The sequence below is a fragment of the Oryctolagus cuniculus genome, chromosome X, assembly GCF_051225735.1.
Source record: "Oryctolagus cuniculus isolate XC-2025 breed Fujian yellow rabbit chromosome X, ASM5122573v1, whole genome shotgun sequence".
NCBI lineage: Eukaryota > Metazoa > Chordata > Mammalia > Lagomorpha > Leporidae > Oryctolagus > Oryctolagus cuniculus.
In genome coordinates, this window is record NC_142888.1 from 81292869 (window position 1) to 81305476 (window position 12608).

General features: G+C 39.2%; 1 protein-coding gene across 20 annotated transcripts in view; it reads right to left on the reverse strand.

The window, feature by feature from the left end:
• The window catches only part of LOC100342997 (ALG13 UDP-N-acetylglucosaminyltransferase subunit), a 96277-nt gene that overhangs the window by 20843 nt on the left and 62826 nt on the right, over nt 1–12608 (reverse strand). For 18 of the 20 annotated variants that reach the window (XM_089324197.1, XM_089324198.1, XM_089324203.1 and 15 more), the window contains one exon: nt 11960–12125. The exons of 1 other annotated variant lie outside the window; for it this stretch is intronic. In XM_089324197.1, the coding sequence (XP_089180323.1) occupies nt 11960–12125 (166 nt within the window). Of the gene's footprint in view, nt 1–11959; nt 12126–12326; nt 12535–12608 lie in introns of those variants that run through there. One more of the 20 variants, XM_089324209.1, reaches the window with a different exon arrangement.

The window sequence follows — 12608 nt, forward strand, 5'->3', positions numbered from 1 at the left end:
ATAATTGAGGCATTACAATGCTCATCTATTACTTGATTTTTTTTAAAGCTCAGATGTCTGCTAGAAGCAGACAGCCAATGCTTTCCCCTACAATTAGCACAAAGTAGTAAAACCAGGGTCTATAACAACATTCCCAATGAAAAATTTAAACATTATTAATATTTACTATTTTGTTACAGGCACTGTGATAAACATTTTTTTAAATGAAACATATATAGAAACAAATCAAATGTATGGCTTATTGGATTACTTTAAAGGAAAACACTAACCAGGTCAAGAAACTGAATTTTGCTAGCAACCTCACACTTTCCTTTCCCTTTGCCTCATTAATCCCAGCCTTTTCTCTCCTACCATAACAAGCCATTATTTTGACATTAATAGTAATTACTTCCTTGTGATTTTTAGAATTTTTATCACCCAAATTTGCATCCTTAGATAGTTTTTCAGTATTGCCCATTTAAAAAATTTGGCATGATTTGGATCTGGCTAAAAAGCCCATGAGAGTTTTGCAGGCATGGAAAGCCAAGACACTCTGGCAAAGGAAGGAAGGAAAGAAGGAAAGAAGGAAAGAAGGAAGGGAGGGAGGGAGGGAAAGAGAGAAAGAGAGAAAGAAAGAAAGAGAGAGAGAGAGAGAGAGAAAGAGAGAAAGAAAGAGAGAGAGGGAGAGAGAGAGGGAGAGAGAAAGAGAGAGAAAGACAGACAGACAGACAGACCTAAATGAAAGATCTCTGCGAGTGAGATCCCAGTGAAAGAACAGGCCATCAAAGAAGGAGGTACCTTTCTCTGAAGAGAGGAGAGAACTTCCACTTTGAATATGGTCTTGTCTAAATAAGATCAGAGTTGGTGAACTCAGTAGGCTTCCATAGCCTTGGCAGCTCATGACAAGAGCCTTGGGTGATTATTGATATCATAAATAAGAGTGTCAGTTGTTAAATCAACAACAGGAGTCACTGTGCACTTACTCCCCATGTAGGATCTCTGTCCTTAATGTGTTGTACTATGTGAATTAATGGTAAAACTATTACTCAAATAGTACTCTATACTTTGTGTGTCTGTGTGGATGCAGTCTGTTGAAATCTTAGTATATACTAAATTGATCTTCTGTATATAAAGATAATTGAAAATGAATCTTGATGAAGAATGGGATGGGAGAGGGAGTGGGAGATGGGATGGTTGTGGATGGGAGGGAGGCTATGGGGGGGGGAAGCCGCTATAATCCAAAAATTTTACTTTGGAAATTTATATTTATTAAATAAAAGTTGAAAAAAAAAGAAGCTGAGAACCTAACTTAAGCAGAGAGTCAAACTTAAAAGAGAAACATAAAATGAAAAAAAAAAATTGGCATGTCTTGAACCTCTTTATCCTATAGATCCCTCCTCCATCCACTTGATTTCCTAACAGTTTTTCTTTTGAAGAACCTGGGCCATTCCACCTGTTGAGCTTCCTTCCCAGTGTGGATTTTGCTGATCACATCTATATTTCTTGCAAATATATTCAGGAGACTGGATCAGACTCACAACTGATTCCTTTAGCACTTCTATAGTAACATCTAAGTGCCTTTGAAATATTAGCAGCTATTAATGCTTAATGTTTATCCATTCATTGGGGACTGCAAAATGATTACATTTTGTCACTTCATTTTCATTGACTAGTTAGAATACTAATATAAGGAGCTATTTCCCCTCATTTACTATTTGGTTACTCAGTGGTATAGTTCATATAAGCAGGATAAATCCTTGATTTTTTATTTTCTACTTTTCAAGAAAATGAATTGATTTCTTATCATTCACTTAAGGTGACCAATTTTTTAAATATTATTAGGACTTTTAAATTGAACATCTAAAATGTTATAATCTATTGTCATTGTAGAACTTTAAATTGTTCCATCTTTGGCCAGTGGGAATCCCTTCCAGATGACTCATTTTGACAACACCTCAGCACTCTTTGATAGCTTCCTTGTTGTTTGATATGACAAGATGTTCCAGGCTCAACTTGAATAGGTCCTGTCCAGACCTGGAATCAACCATTTCTCTACAAAGCCATATCTTTAAACAATGATAAAGTATATTTTAAGACCACAAACTGGGTATTAGGGATACTTTTGTTTCTAAGCCTTTCAGTGAAGGAAGATAGGAAATACATGCATACTAGTTAATTCTGTAGTACACTGTTGTCCAATACAACCTTCTAGGTTGGTAGAAATATTTTATATCTGTGCTCAATATCATCTGTGCTCAGTAGCTATCAAGTAGCTACTGTATTGAGCACCTGGCATATGGCTAATGTGACTGAGGAACTAAAGTTTAACTGTAATTAATTTGTCACATGTAGCTAGTGATTATCTCAACAGCACAGCTCTAGCATTTTCTTCAGGAAAGATTCATGGAAATAACATTCTGATTTTTACATGGTGTTCTTTGTTCTTGAAAATCAGTTAGGCTGACTTTATTATCTTTGGGTTCACAAATTCTTTCCTCAAGTATCTTAACTGTTACTCCATTTTCTTCTAGCATAAAACATTACTGTCAAAGTTTGATGACTATCATCTTGTTTCTCTTACATTCCATAGCCTCTTTTAGTTAGATATGCAAAGGACCTTCTTTCTCACTAAACTCCAGTAGTTTTACTAGACTATTCTAATTGTTGGTTTTTCTGGGTCAATATTCTCAGTTATTTCATTATGTACTTTTAAAACATTTTAAAATTTCAGTCAAGTTTTATTTTTCCTTTTAAAAATGTATTTATCTGAAAGCCATTGTTACAAAGTGGGGAATAGAGGAGAGAGAGAGAGAGATCTTCCATCTGCTGATTCACTCCCCAGATGGCTGCAATGGCCAAGGTTGGGCCAGGCTGAAGCTAGTAGCCTCATCAAAGTCTCCCATGTGGACAGCAGGGATCCAAACACTTGGTTCACCTTCCACCGTTTTTCCCAAGAGCATTAGTAGGGAGCTGGATTGAAAGTGGAGCAGCCAGGACACAAAGTGGAGCCCATCTGGCATGACAGAGTTGTAGGTAGCAGCCATCCTCATTCATTACACCATAACACTGGCCTCAAGTTTTCTGAATTATAGCTTTCAGTATTTGCTCTGCTCTTTTGAGTTTCTTCTTCAGGGACTTCTATCAGAGATTGACTGCTTTTGCCTAATTTACATGTCACTTTTCAATCTTTGATCTTTTTCAATTTTAGATTTCTCCATTCTTATGTCCTTATTCTTCTCAAAGCATTATCTTTTGCATACATTTGCTCAAGCTCTTTATACTTCATTCTTCATTACTGAAGTATCTTCTTCCCTTTCTAATTCTTTCCTGAGTTCTGTCACCTCAAGAGAGCTTTGCTAATTGATTTATCTTAATCTTTAATATTTTGCAGTATTTTATTGAGTTCATTTTGAGATAAGTTAGTTTACTTCTGTTTAGTAGGTGCATTTCTGACATGATTTCATTTTAGGAATACTATTCTGCCTTCTTTTATCCCCGTAATATATATTCTTTATATAGCATTGACCTTTTGTTTAATTTTAAGTAAATTTACTTTTCATGAACGTTAGAATGAGGTGGGGCACAAGAAGGCTTTTCTAACTTCAAAGAGCTCTTTTTAAATATCTTTATGTAACACTCAAAACTATTATTTCAGGGGCGGTTGTTGTTGTGTAGTGGGTTATGTTGCCACTTGTGACACCCGCATCCTACATCACAAAGCCAGGTCAAGTCCTAGACACTCTGTTTCCAATACTCCTGGGAATCTCTGGATGTGGCTCAAGTACTTGAGTTCCTGTCACCCATGTGGAAGACTCAGATGGAGTTCATGACTTCGGCCTAGCCCAACCTTAGCTATTGCAGCCATTTGGGGAATGAATCAGCAGTTTTAAATGCACACATGTGTGCATGCATGTTTTCTCTCTCTCACATCCAGCCTCTCAAATAAATAAATAAATCTTAAAAGACAAAGAGCATGACTGCTTTCTAGGATTCCTTGACTCTGTTCTCTTCCCCAACTTTAGTGTGAACCACTCTTTGTGCTATGCTGATCCATTTTCATTCTACTCTCAGCAGTTTATCCCCAGTGAGAAATATAAAAGGGAGATCTGGCAGGCCATTTTGAGTTTTCTTAGGGACTAGACTGCAGTAAGCAATTCGAAGTTTCATTGGAGAGATCAAATCCTTTCTCAGTTTGAGCTGCTGGTTCTAAATTAGCCATTCCACTTTCCAGTGAATTCTTTTTAGCAATTTTGGGGGTCTTCTGCTCTTGAGTCCCTAAGACCGCATCTTTGATGCATTCATCTTCTTGCTCCTATAAGACACTCAGAACATGCAGATATTATGACTGGTGATTTAAATTTTGGGGTTTGTGTTGATACTTTGTCACCATGTTTTGTTGTAGATGTTGTCTGTGGGTTCTGGCTTTGCTATTTCCATTTATATTTGGGGATTCAGACTGAAAAGCTATGGTGGTGTTGTCACCACCTGCCAAGAATTCTGAGAAATTTTAAAGATTTATTTATTTATTTGAAAGACAGAATGAGAGAGAGAAAGGGAGAGATAGAGAGCCTCCATCTGCTGGTTCACTCCCCAAATGGCTGCAATGTCCAGGATTAAGCCAAACTGAAGCTAGGAGCCAGGAGCTTCCACCAGTCTCCCACGCAGGCAGCAGTAGCCCAAGCACTTGGGCTATCTTTTCCTACCTTCCTAGGCCATTAGTAGGGAGCTGAATTCAAAGTGGAGCAGCCAGGATGCAAATTTTTATTCATATGGGATGCCAGTCACAGGTGGAAGCTCAACCTGCTACACCACAATACCAGGCCCAGAGAATTTTTAAATGTATTAACTAATTAAAATCCCACAAACATTGCATGAATTGGTATTATAAGTACCCCTAAGCTCATAGATAACAAACGTTCAATAACTTGTCCAAAATTAGCTAAAAAGGGGTTAAAAAAGGTTCTAACCTGGAACTCCTAAGTTCCAGACCCTATGTGCTTTGTCATGACGTTCACAGGGCAATGATTCATTGTACAAGAATTTTATAGAAAACACTTCAGGAATTTCTTCTATAAATTGAGAAGCATTTCTATGTTAATTCTTGTATAATACAAGTTAAAGTTTGAGAAACTGGTGTTAGTCCTATAAATATTCAGTGGATATAAAAATGGTAAGGGTTTTGCTCCAACGGAGGAGCTACAAGATGGCAGAATACAGAGGGAGCACACTGATAGTCCAGGAAATTAGAGTTTAATGAAACTGGAGATACTGTAGTCTCAGGGAAGAGTTAGGGAAAAAACTGCAGAGGAAACTCTTCCAGAACTAGTGGGATACAGGTGGACCTATGTGGAGCGCACGGGCGCCCATGGCACAGGACCCCAGCTGCTGAGTCTACGCACCAGTGCTGGAAAGGGAGGTGAGGAGAAAATGCAGTAGCCCGAGACACTGGCGGAAAAGTGGCAGGAAGAGCCTAGAGGCAACGAGGCTTGAAGACCCGTGGGGGAAAGTCCACCAGCCTAACTAGAGGAGAGAAAAAAAAAATGAAAGGGACCGGTACGGACGGACACGATTCTCTCTCTCCACTCACCTTACAAAGGTGGGTAAGACAATACAGCAGGTGCCATTTTGGACATACAAAACCGCTGCGCCAGCTCAGGGCTGTGCCCGCCCTCAGCCAAGCAGAAAAACCTGACTCTGGTGGGGAGAAATAACAGGAGGTTAAGACCTAGTGAATGTGTGGAGCTTATGAACTGGGACTGTGAAAAAAAAAAAAAAACCTGAGGGTGTGTGGGAGAACTCACAGTGTGGCTGAGATGTGAGTAGTCTCCATGGGAGACGCCACAAACTCGGTAACCTTGGCAACTCGGTGGGAGACATTACAGGGGAATCTGAGCTTACACTGAGGATTGTGTGGTCCTTGGGACAGAGCAGACGAACATTACACCCACTGGGGCTAGTGCTCAGACACTGATTGCCATGAAGGAGAAGAGCTAAGCTGAGCGGAATTACTTCCCTTACCTTCTGAATAAAAAAAATCATATATATATATATATATATCTATAAAATAAGAGAGAGAGAGAGAGAGAGAGAGAGAGAGGAGAGAGAGTGAGAGAGAGAGAGAGAGGAGAGAGAGGAGAGAGAGAGATTGATTTACCATGCTAAACCTGGGTGTGTCACCTTTGGCACAACCTTAACCCTGAAGACCTGAACAGAGCTCTCTGGCCACACCCACAACAAGCTTCTAGAGATTCACCAAAAGCAGACAGTCCCCTTAATCTAGAGTCATAGTACAATGAGAAAAGCCACCACAGCAAGGAAAAAAAAAAAGAAGAAATCAAAAAATATCTCCAAAATGCTAAACAACAAATGCAGAAACCGAGGAAATAAGAACAAGGAAGACATTAAACGCCCCCAAATGAACATGAGACTCCAATACAAGATTATAAAGATGATGAGATAGAAGAAATGCAAGATACGGATTTCAAAAAATTTATGATAAGAACATTTAGAAGTTATCAAAAACAAATGCATGAACTACAGAAACCCATACTGGACAGGATAGAAAATCTCTCGTGAAAATGAAATCTTAAGGAGGAATCAAAATGAAATGCAGAAACTAATAGAACAGGAAAGTGTGATAGTGAAGAGAAAAATGAAATGAAGAATTTAAGAGATCAAATGACAAACGCATTTGAGAGCCTTAAAAACAGAGTCAGTGAGGCAGAAGAGAGAATATCGGATTTAGAGCACAGGAAAGTATACAGTCAAACCAAAGAAAAGAAGAGGAAATTAGAAATCTAAAAAATATTGTTGGGAATCTACAGGATGCTATTAAAAATCCCAACATTCGGGTTCTAGGAGTTCCTGAAGGCATGGAGAGAGAGAAAGGATTAGAAGGCATTTTTAGTGAGATACTAGCAGAGAACTTCCCAGGATTGGAGAAGGACAGAGACATCCTAGTATAGGAAGCTTATAGAACCCCTAGTAAACATGACCAAAAGAGATCCTCACCATGACACGTTGTAATCAAACTCACCACAGTGAAACATAAAGATTCTAAAATGTGCAAGAGAGAAATGTCAGATTACTCTCAGAGGATCTCCAATTAGACTCACAGCAGACTTCTCATCAGAAACCCTACAGGCTAGGAGGGAATGGTGAGATAAAGCCCAGGTACTAAGACAGAAAATATGCCAGTCCAGAATACTATGTCCTGCAAAGCTCTCATTTGTGAATGAAGGTGAAATAAAGACCTTTCATAGCAAACCGAAATTCAAAGAATTTGTCGCCACTTGTGCAGCCCTGCAAAAGATGCTTAAAGATGTGTTACACACAGAAACACGGCCATCAATATGAAAAAAGGTACTGTGGGACTTCAATACTGCACTTTCAGAAATAGACAGATCATCCGGACAGAAGATCAACAAGGAAACAGCAGATTTAATCGACACTATAGCCCAAATAAATCTAACAGATATCTACAGAACCTTTCATCTTACACTTAAAGAATACACATTCTTCTCAGCAGTACATGGAACCTATCTAGGATTGACCACATACTCGGCCATAAAGCAAGTCTCGGCAAATTCAAAAGAATTAGAATCATACCATGCAGCTTCTTAGTTCACAGTGGAATGAAGCTGGACATTAGCAACTCAGGAATCCCTAGAGCATATGCAAACACATGGAGACTGAACAACATGCTCCTGAATGAACAATGGGTCATAGAAGAACTTAAAAGAGAAATCAAAAATTTTCTGGAAGTAAATGAGGATAACAATGCAATATATCAAAACTCATAGGATACAGCAAAAGCAGTGTTAAGAGGAAAGTTTATAGCAATAGGTGCCTACATCAAGAAACTGGAAAGGCACCAAATAAATGAGCTTTCAATGCATATCATGGATCTAGAAAACTGCAGCAAACCAGACCCAAAACTAGTAGGTGAAGAGAAATAATTAAAATTAGAGAAGATTTCAACAAAATTGAATCCAATAAAAACATTATAATAGATCAGCTAAATGAAAAGCTAGATTTTTGAAAAAATAAACAAACTTGACACACCATTGGCCCAACTAACTAAAAAAAGGAAAGACCCAAATCGATAAAATTGGAGATGAAAAAGGGAATGTAATAATAGACACCACAGAAATAATAAGAGTCATCAGAAATTACTAAAAACAGTTATATGCCAGCAAACAGGGAAATCTATCAGAAATGGATAGATTCCTGGACACATGCAACCGACCTAAATTGAACCAGGAAGACATAGAAAACCTAAACAGACCCATAACTGAGACAGAAATTCAATCAGTAATAAAGTCCCTCCCAACAAAGAAAAGCCCAGGACAGGATGGATTCACTGCTGAATTCTACCAGACATCTAAAGAAGAAGTAACTCCAATTCTTCTCAAACTATTCAGAACAATAGAAAAAGAGGGAATCCTCCCAAATTCTTTCTATGAATCCAGCATCACATTAATCTCTAAGCCGGAAAAAGATGCAGCATTGAAAGAAAATTACATACCAATATCCATGATGAACATAGATGCAAAAATCCTCAATAAAATTCTGCCCAATAGAATGCAACACCACCTCAGGAAAATCATCCACCCAGACCAAGTGGGATTTATCCCTGGTATGCAGGGATGGTTCAATGTGCGCACATCAATCAATGTGATGCACCACATTAACAGACTGCAGAAGAAAAACCACATGATTATCTCAATAGATGCAGAGAAAGCATTCGATAAAATTCAACACCCTTTCATGTTGAAAACTCTAAGGAAATTGGGTATAGAAGGAACATTCCTCAATACAATCAAAGCAATTTATGAAAAACCCATGGCCAACATCCTATTGAATGGGGAAAAGCTGGAAGCATTTCCATTGAGATCTGGTACCAGACAGGGATGCCCACTCTTCACCACTGCTATTCAATATAGTACTGGAAGTTTTAGCCAGAGTGATTAGCTAAGAAAAAGAAATTAAAGGGATACAAATTAGGAAAGAAGAAATCAAACTATCTCTCTTTGCAGATGATATGATTCTTTATTTAGGGGATCCAAAGAACTCTACTAAGAGACTATTGGAAATCATAGAAGAATTTGGCAAAGCAGCAGGATATAAAATCAATGCACAAAAATCAACAGCCTTTGCATACACTGGCAATGCCACAGCTGAGAAAGAACTTCTAAGATCAATCCCATTCACAATAGCTACAAAAACAATCAAATACTATCAAATAAACTTAACCAAGGACATTAAAGATCTCTACAATGAGAATTACAAAATCTTAAAGAAATAGAAGAGGATACCAAAAAATGGAAACATCTTCCATGCTCGTGGATTGGAAGAATCAACATCATCAAAATGTCCATTCTCCCAACAGCGATTTATAGATTCAATGCGATACCAATCAAAATAGCAAAGACATTCTTCTCAGATCTGGAAAAAATGATGCTGAAATTCATATGGAGACACAGGAGACCTCGAATAGCTAAAGCAATCTTGTACAACAAAAACAAAGCTGGAGGCATCACAATACCCGATTTCAGGACATACTACAGGGCAGTTGTTATCAAAATAGTATGATACTGGTACAGAAACAGATGGACAGACCAATGGAACAGAATAGAAACACCAGAAATCAATCCAAACATCTATAGCCAATTTATATTTGATCAAGGATCTAAAACCAATTCCTGGAGCAAGGACAGTCTGTCGCTCCCCCTCTTCGCGGAGGAACGACACAGGACCCTGCGCTGTTCTTTTGTCTGCTCAGCCCTCCCCAGGTTTGCTGCTGGTTCTTCCCGTGTTGGCTACCGTCCCTTCCACCTCCGTGGAAGGGCGGTTCCCCCTGCCACTTTCCCCACTTCCGCGGGGGAGCGGCACACCGCCGGCCGGCTCTCTCGGGGGGCTGCACAGGTGTTCCTTCAGATAGATGTTCCCCTTAGATGTTCCTGGTGCATGTTGTCTCTCTCCTCCTTTATAGTCCTCTTCCGCCAATCCCAACTCTGCTACCCACACGCCGAGTACGCTGCTCTCCTCCAATCAGGAGCAGGTCCTGCTGTTATTTGGTTGAACTGGAGGCAGCTGTGTAGAAGCTGTTTCCTCCTCTCCCAGCGCCATATTGTGGGAGAGCAGATGCATAGAATAAGTCTTAATTCCAGTAACTTAGTCTAGTCCGAGTTGCTCCCAGTTGCTCCCCACAACAGTCTATTCAAAAAATGGTGCTGGGAAAACTGGATTTCCACACACAAAAGCATGAAGCAAGACCCCTACCTTTCACCTTATACAAAAATCCACTCAACATGGATTAAAGATCTAAATCTACGACCCGACACCATCAAGTTATTAGAGAACATTGGAGAAACCCTACAAGATATAGGCACAGGCAAAGACTTCTTGGAAAAGACCCCAGAAGCACAGGCAGTAAAAGCTAAAATTAACAATTGGGATTACATCAAATGGCAAGTTTCTGTACTGCAAAAGAAACAGTCAGGAGAGTGAAGAGGCAACCGACAGAATGGAAAAAAATATTTGCAAACTATGCAACAGATAAAGGATTAATAACCAGAATCCACAAAGTGATCAAGAAACTCTACTATAACAAAACAAACAACCCATTTAAGAGATGGGCCAAGGACCTCAATAGACATTTTTCAAAAGAGGAAATCCAAATGGCCAACAGACACATGAAAAAATGTTCAGGATCACCATCCATCAGGAAAATGCAAATCAAAACCACAATGAGGTTTCACCTCACCCCGGTTAAATAGCTCACATACAGAAATCTACCAACAACAGATGCTGGTGAGGATGTGGGGAAAAAAGGACACTAACCCACTGTTGGTGGGAATGCAAATTGGTAAAGCCACTATGGAAGTCAGTTTGGAGATTCCTCAGAAACCTGAATATAACCCTATCATAAAACCCCCATCCCACTCCTTGGAATTTACCCAAAGGAAATTAAATTGGCAAATAAAAAAGCTGTCTGCAACTCAATGTTCATTGCAGCTCAATTCACAATAGCTAAGACTTGGAATCAACCTAAATGCCCAAGAATCCAACATGGGAAGCGGGATACACAGCAGACTCATAGAATGGCAGATGTCCTGAACAGCACTCTGGCCTCAGAATCAGCCCTTAAGGCATTCGGATCCAGCTAAAAAGTCCACGAGAGTATTTCATGCACGGAAAGCCAAGACACTCTGGCAAAAAAAAAAAAAATGACCTAAATGAAAGATCTCTGTGAGATCCCAGCGGAAAGAATGGGCCATCAAAGGAGGAGGTACCTTTCTCTGAAGGGAGGAGAGAACTTCTGCTTTGACTATGGCCTTGTTTAAATAAGAGCAGAGTTGGCAAACTCAAAAGGCTTCCATAACCATTGCAACGCATGAGAAGAGCCTCAGGTGATTACTGATGCCATAAACAAGAGTGTCAATTGTTAAATCAACAACGGGAATCACTGTGCACTTACTCCCCATGTAGGATCTCTGTCCTTAATGTGTTGTACTATGTGAATTAACGGCATAACTAGTAGTCAAACAGTACTTTATTCTTTGTACTTCTGTGTGGATGCAGTCTGTTGAAATCTTAGTATATACTAAATTGATCTTCTGTATATAAAGATAATTGATATGGGATGGGAGAGGGAGTGGGAGATGGGATGGTTGCGCGTGGGAGGGAGGTTATGGAGGCAAAAAGCCACTGTAATCCCAAAGCTGTACTTTGGAAATTTATATTTATTAAATATAAGTTTAAAAAAAAGAAAAGAAAAATGATAAGTACAAAATGTTATTAAATTGTTTGCCAAATCTGCAAGAAAAAATTGAAACTCTGACTCTCATATCATGAATTCCTCAATGACAAAGTTTACTAATAAATTTAATTCTGGCAATTAAAATGATCCTATCCAATCACTGTAATAGTTGCGTGCATATGTTCTTAAATAGGAAAACAACCATTAGTAACCTACCTGGTCTACCTCGTATAGGTGTAGATACATATAGAGGTGGTACAGTATTCTGTGAGGAAACTGAAGCGGTACTACTAGCTTGATCAGCTGCTGTACAGTTAGATAAAACTGGAGCTGGAACATTATTGGCACAGGAAGCTGCAAGTACTGGAGAATTTCCCATCTCCTATAAGTGCAGAAAAAGTTCAGAACTCTTAAGTTTGGTTTCTCAAACTAATTTTAGTTCCTTATCTAATCCTAAAATTCAGGATATAATTTTGATAACTAAATGACTAAGAAGTTCATCTCACATAAATGCTATGTAGGAAGGTTATTTCTTTTAGAAGATCCCAGATTCATTTGAAAGCTTTAACTTTTTATGATTTTATTTATTTGAATGGCACAGTTACACACAGAGAGAGGGGAAAAGTCACACAGAGAGATCTTCCATCCACTGGTTCATTCCCCAGATGACTGCAACAGCCAGGGCTAGGCCAGGTTGAAGAGAGGAGCTTCATCCAGGTCTCCCACATGGGTATAGGAGCCCAAGCACTTTGGCTGTCCTCAGCTGCTTTCCCAGGCACACTAGCAGGGAGCTGGATAGGAAGTGGAGCAGTCAGGACTTGAACCAGTGCCTACTTGAATGCCAGTATTACAGGCAGTGGCTGAA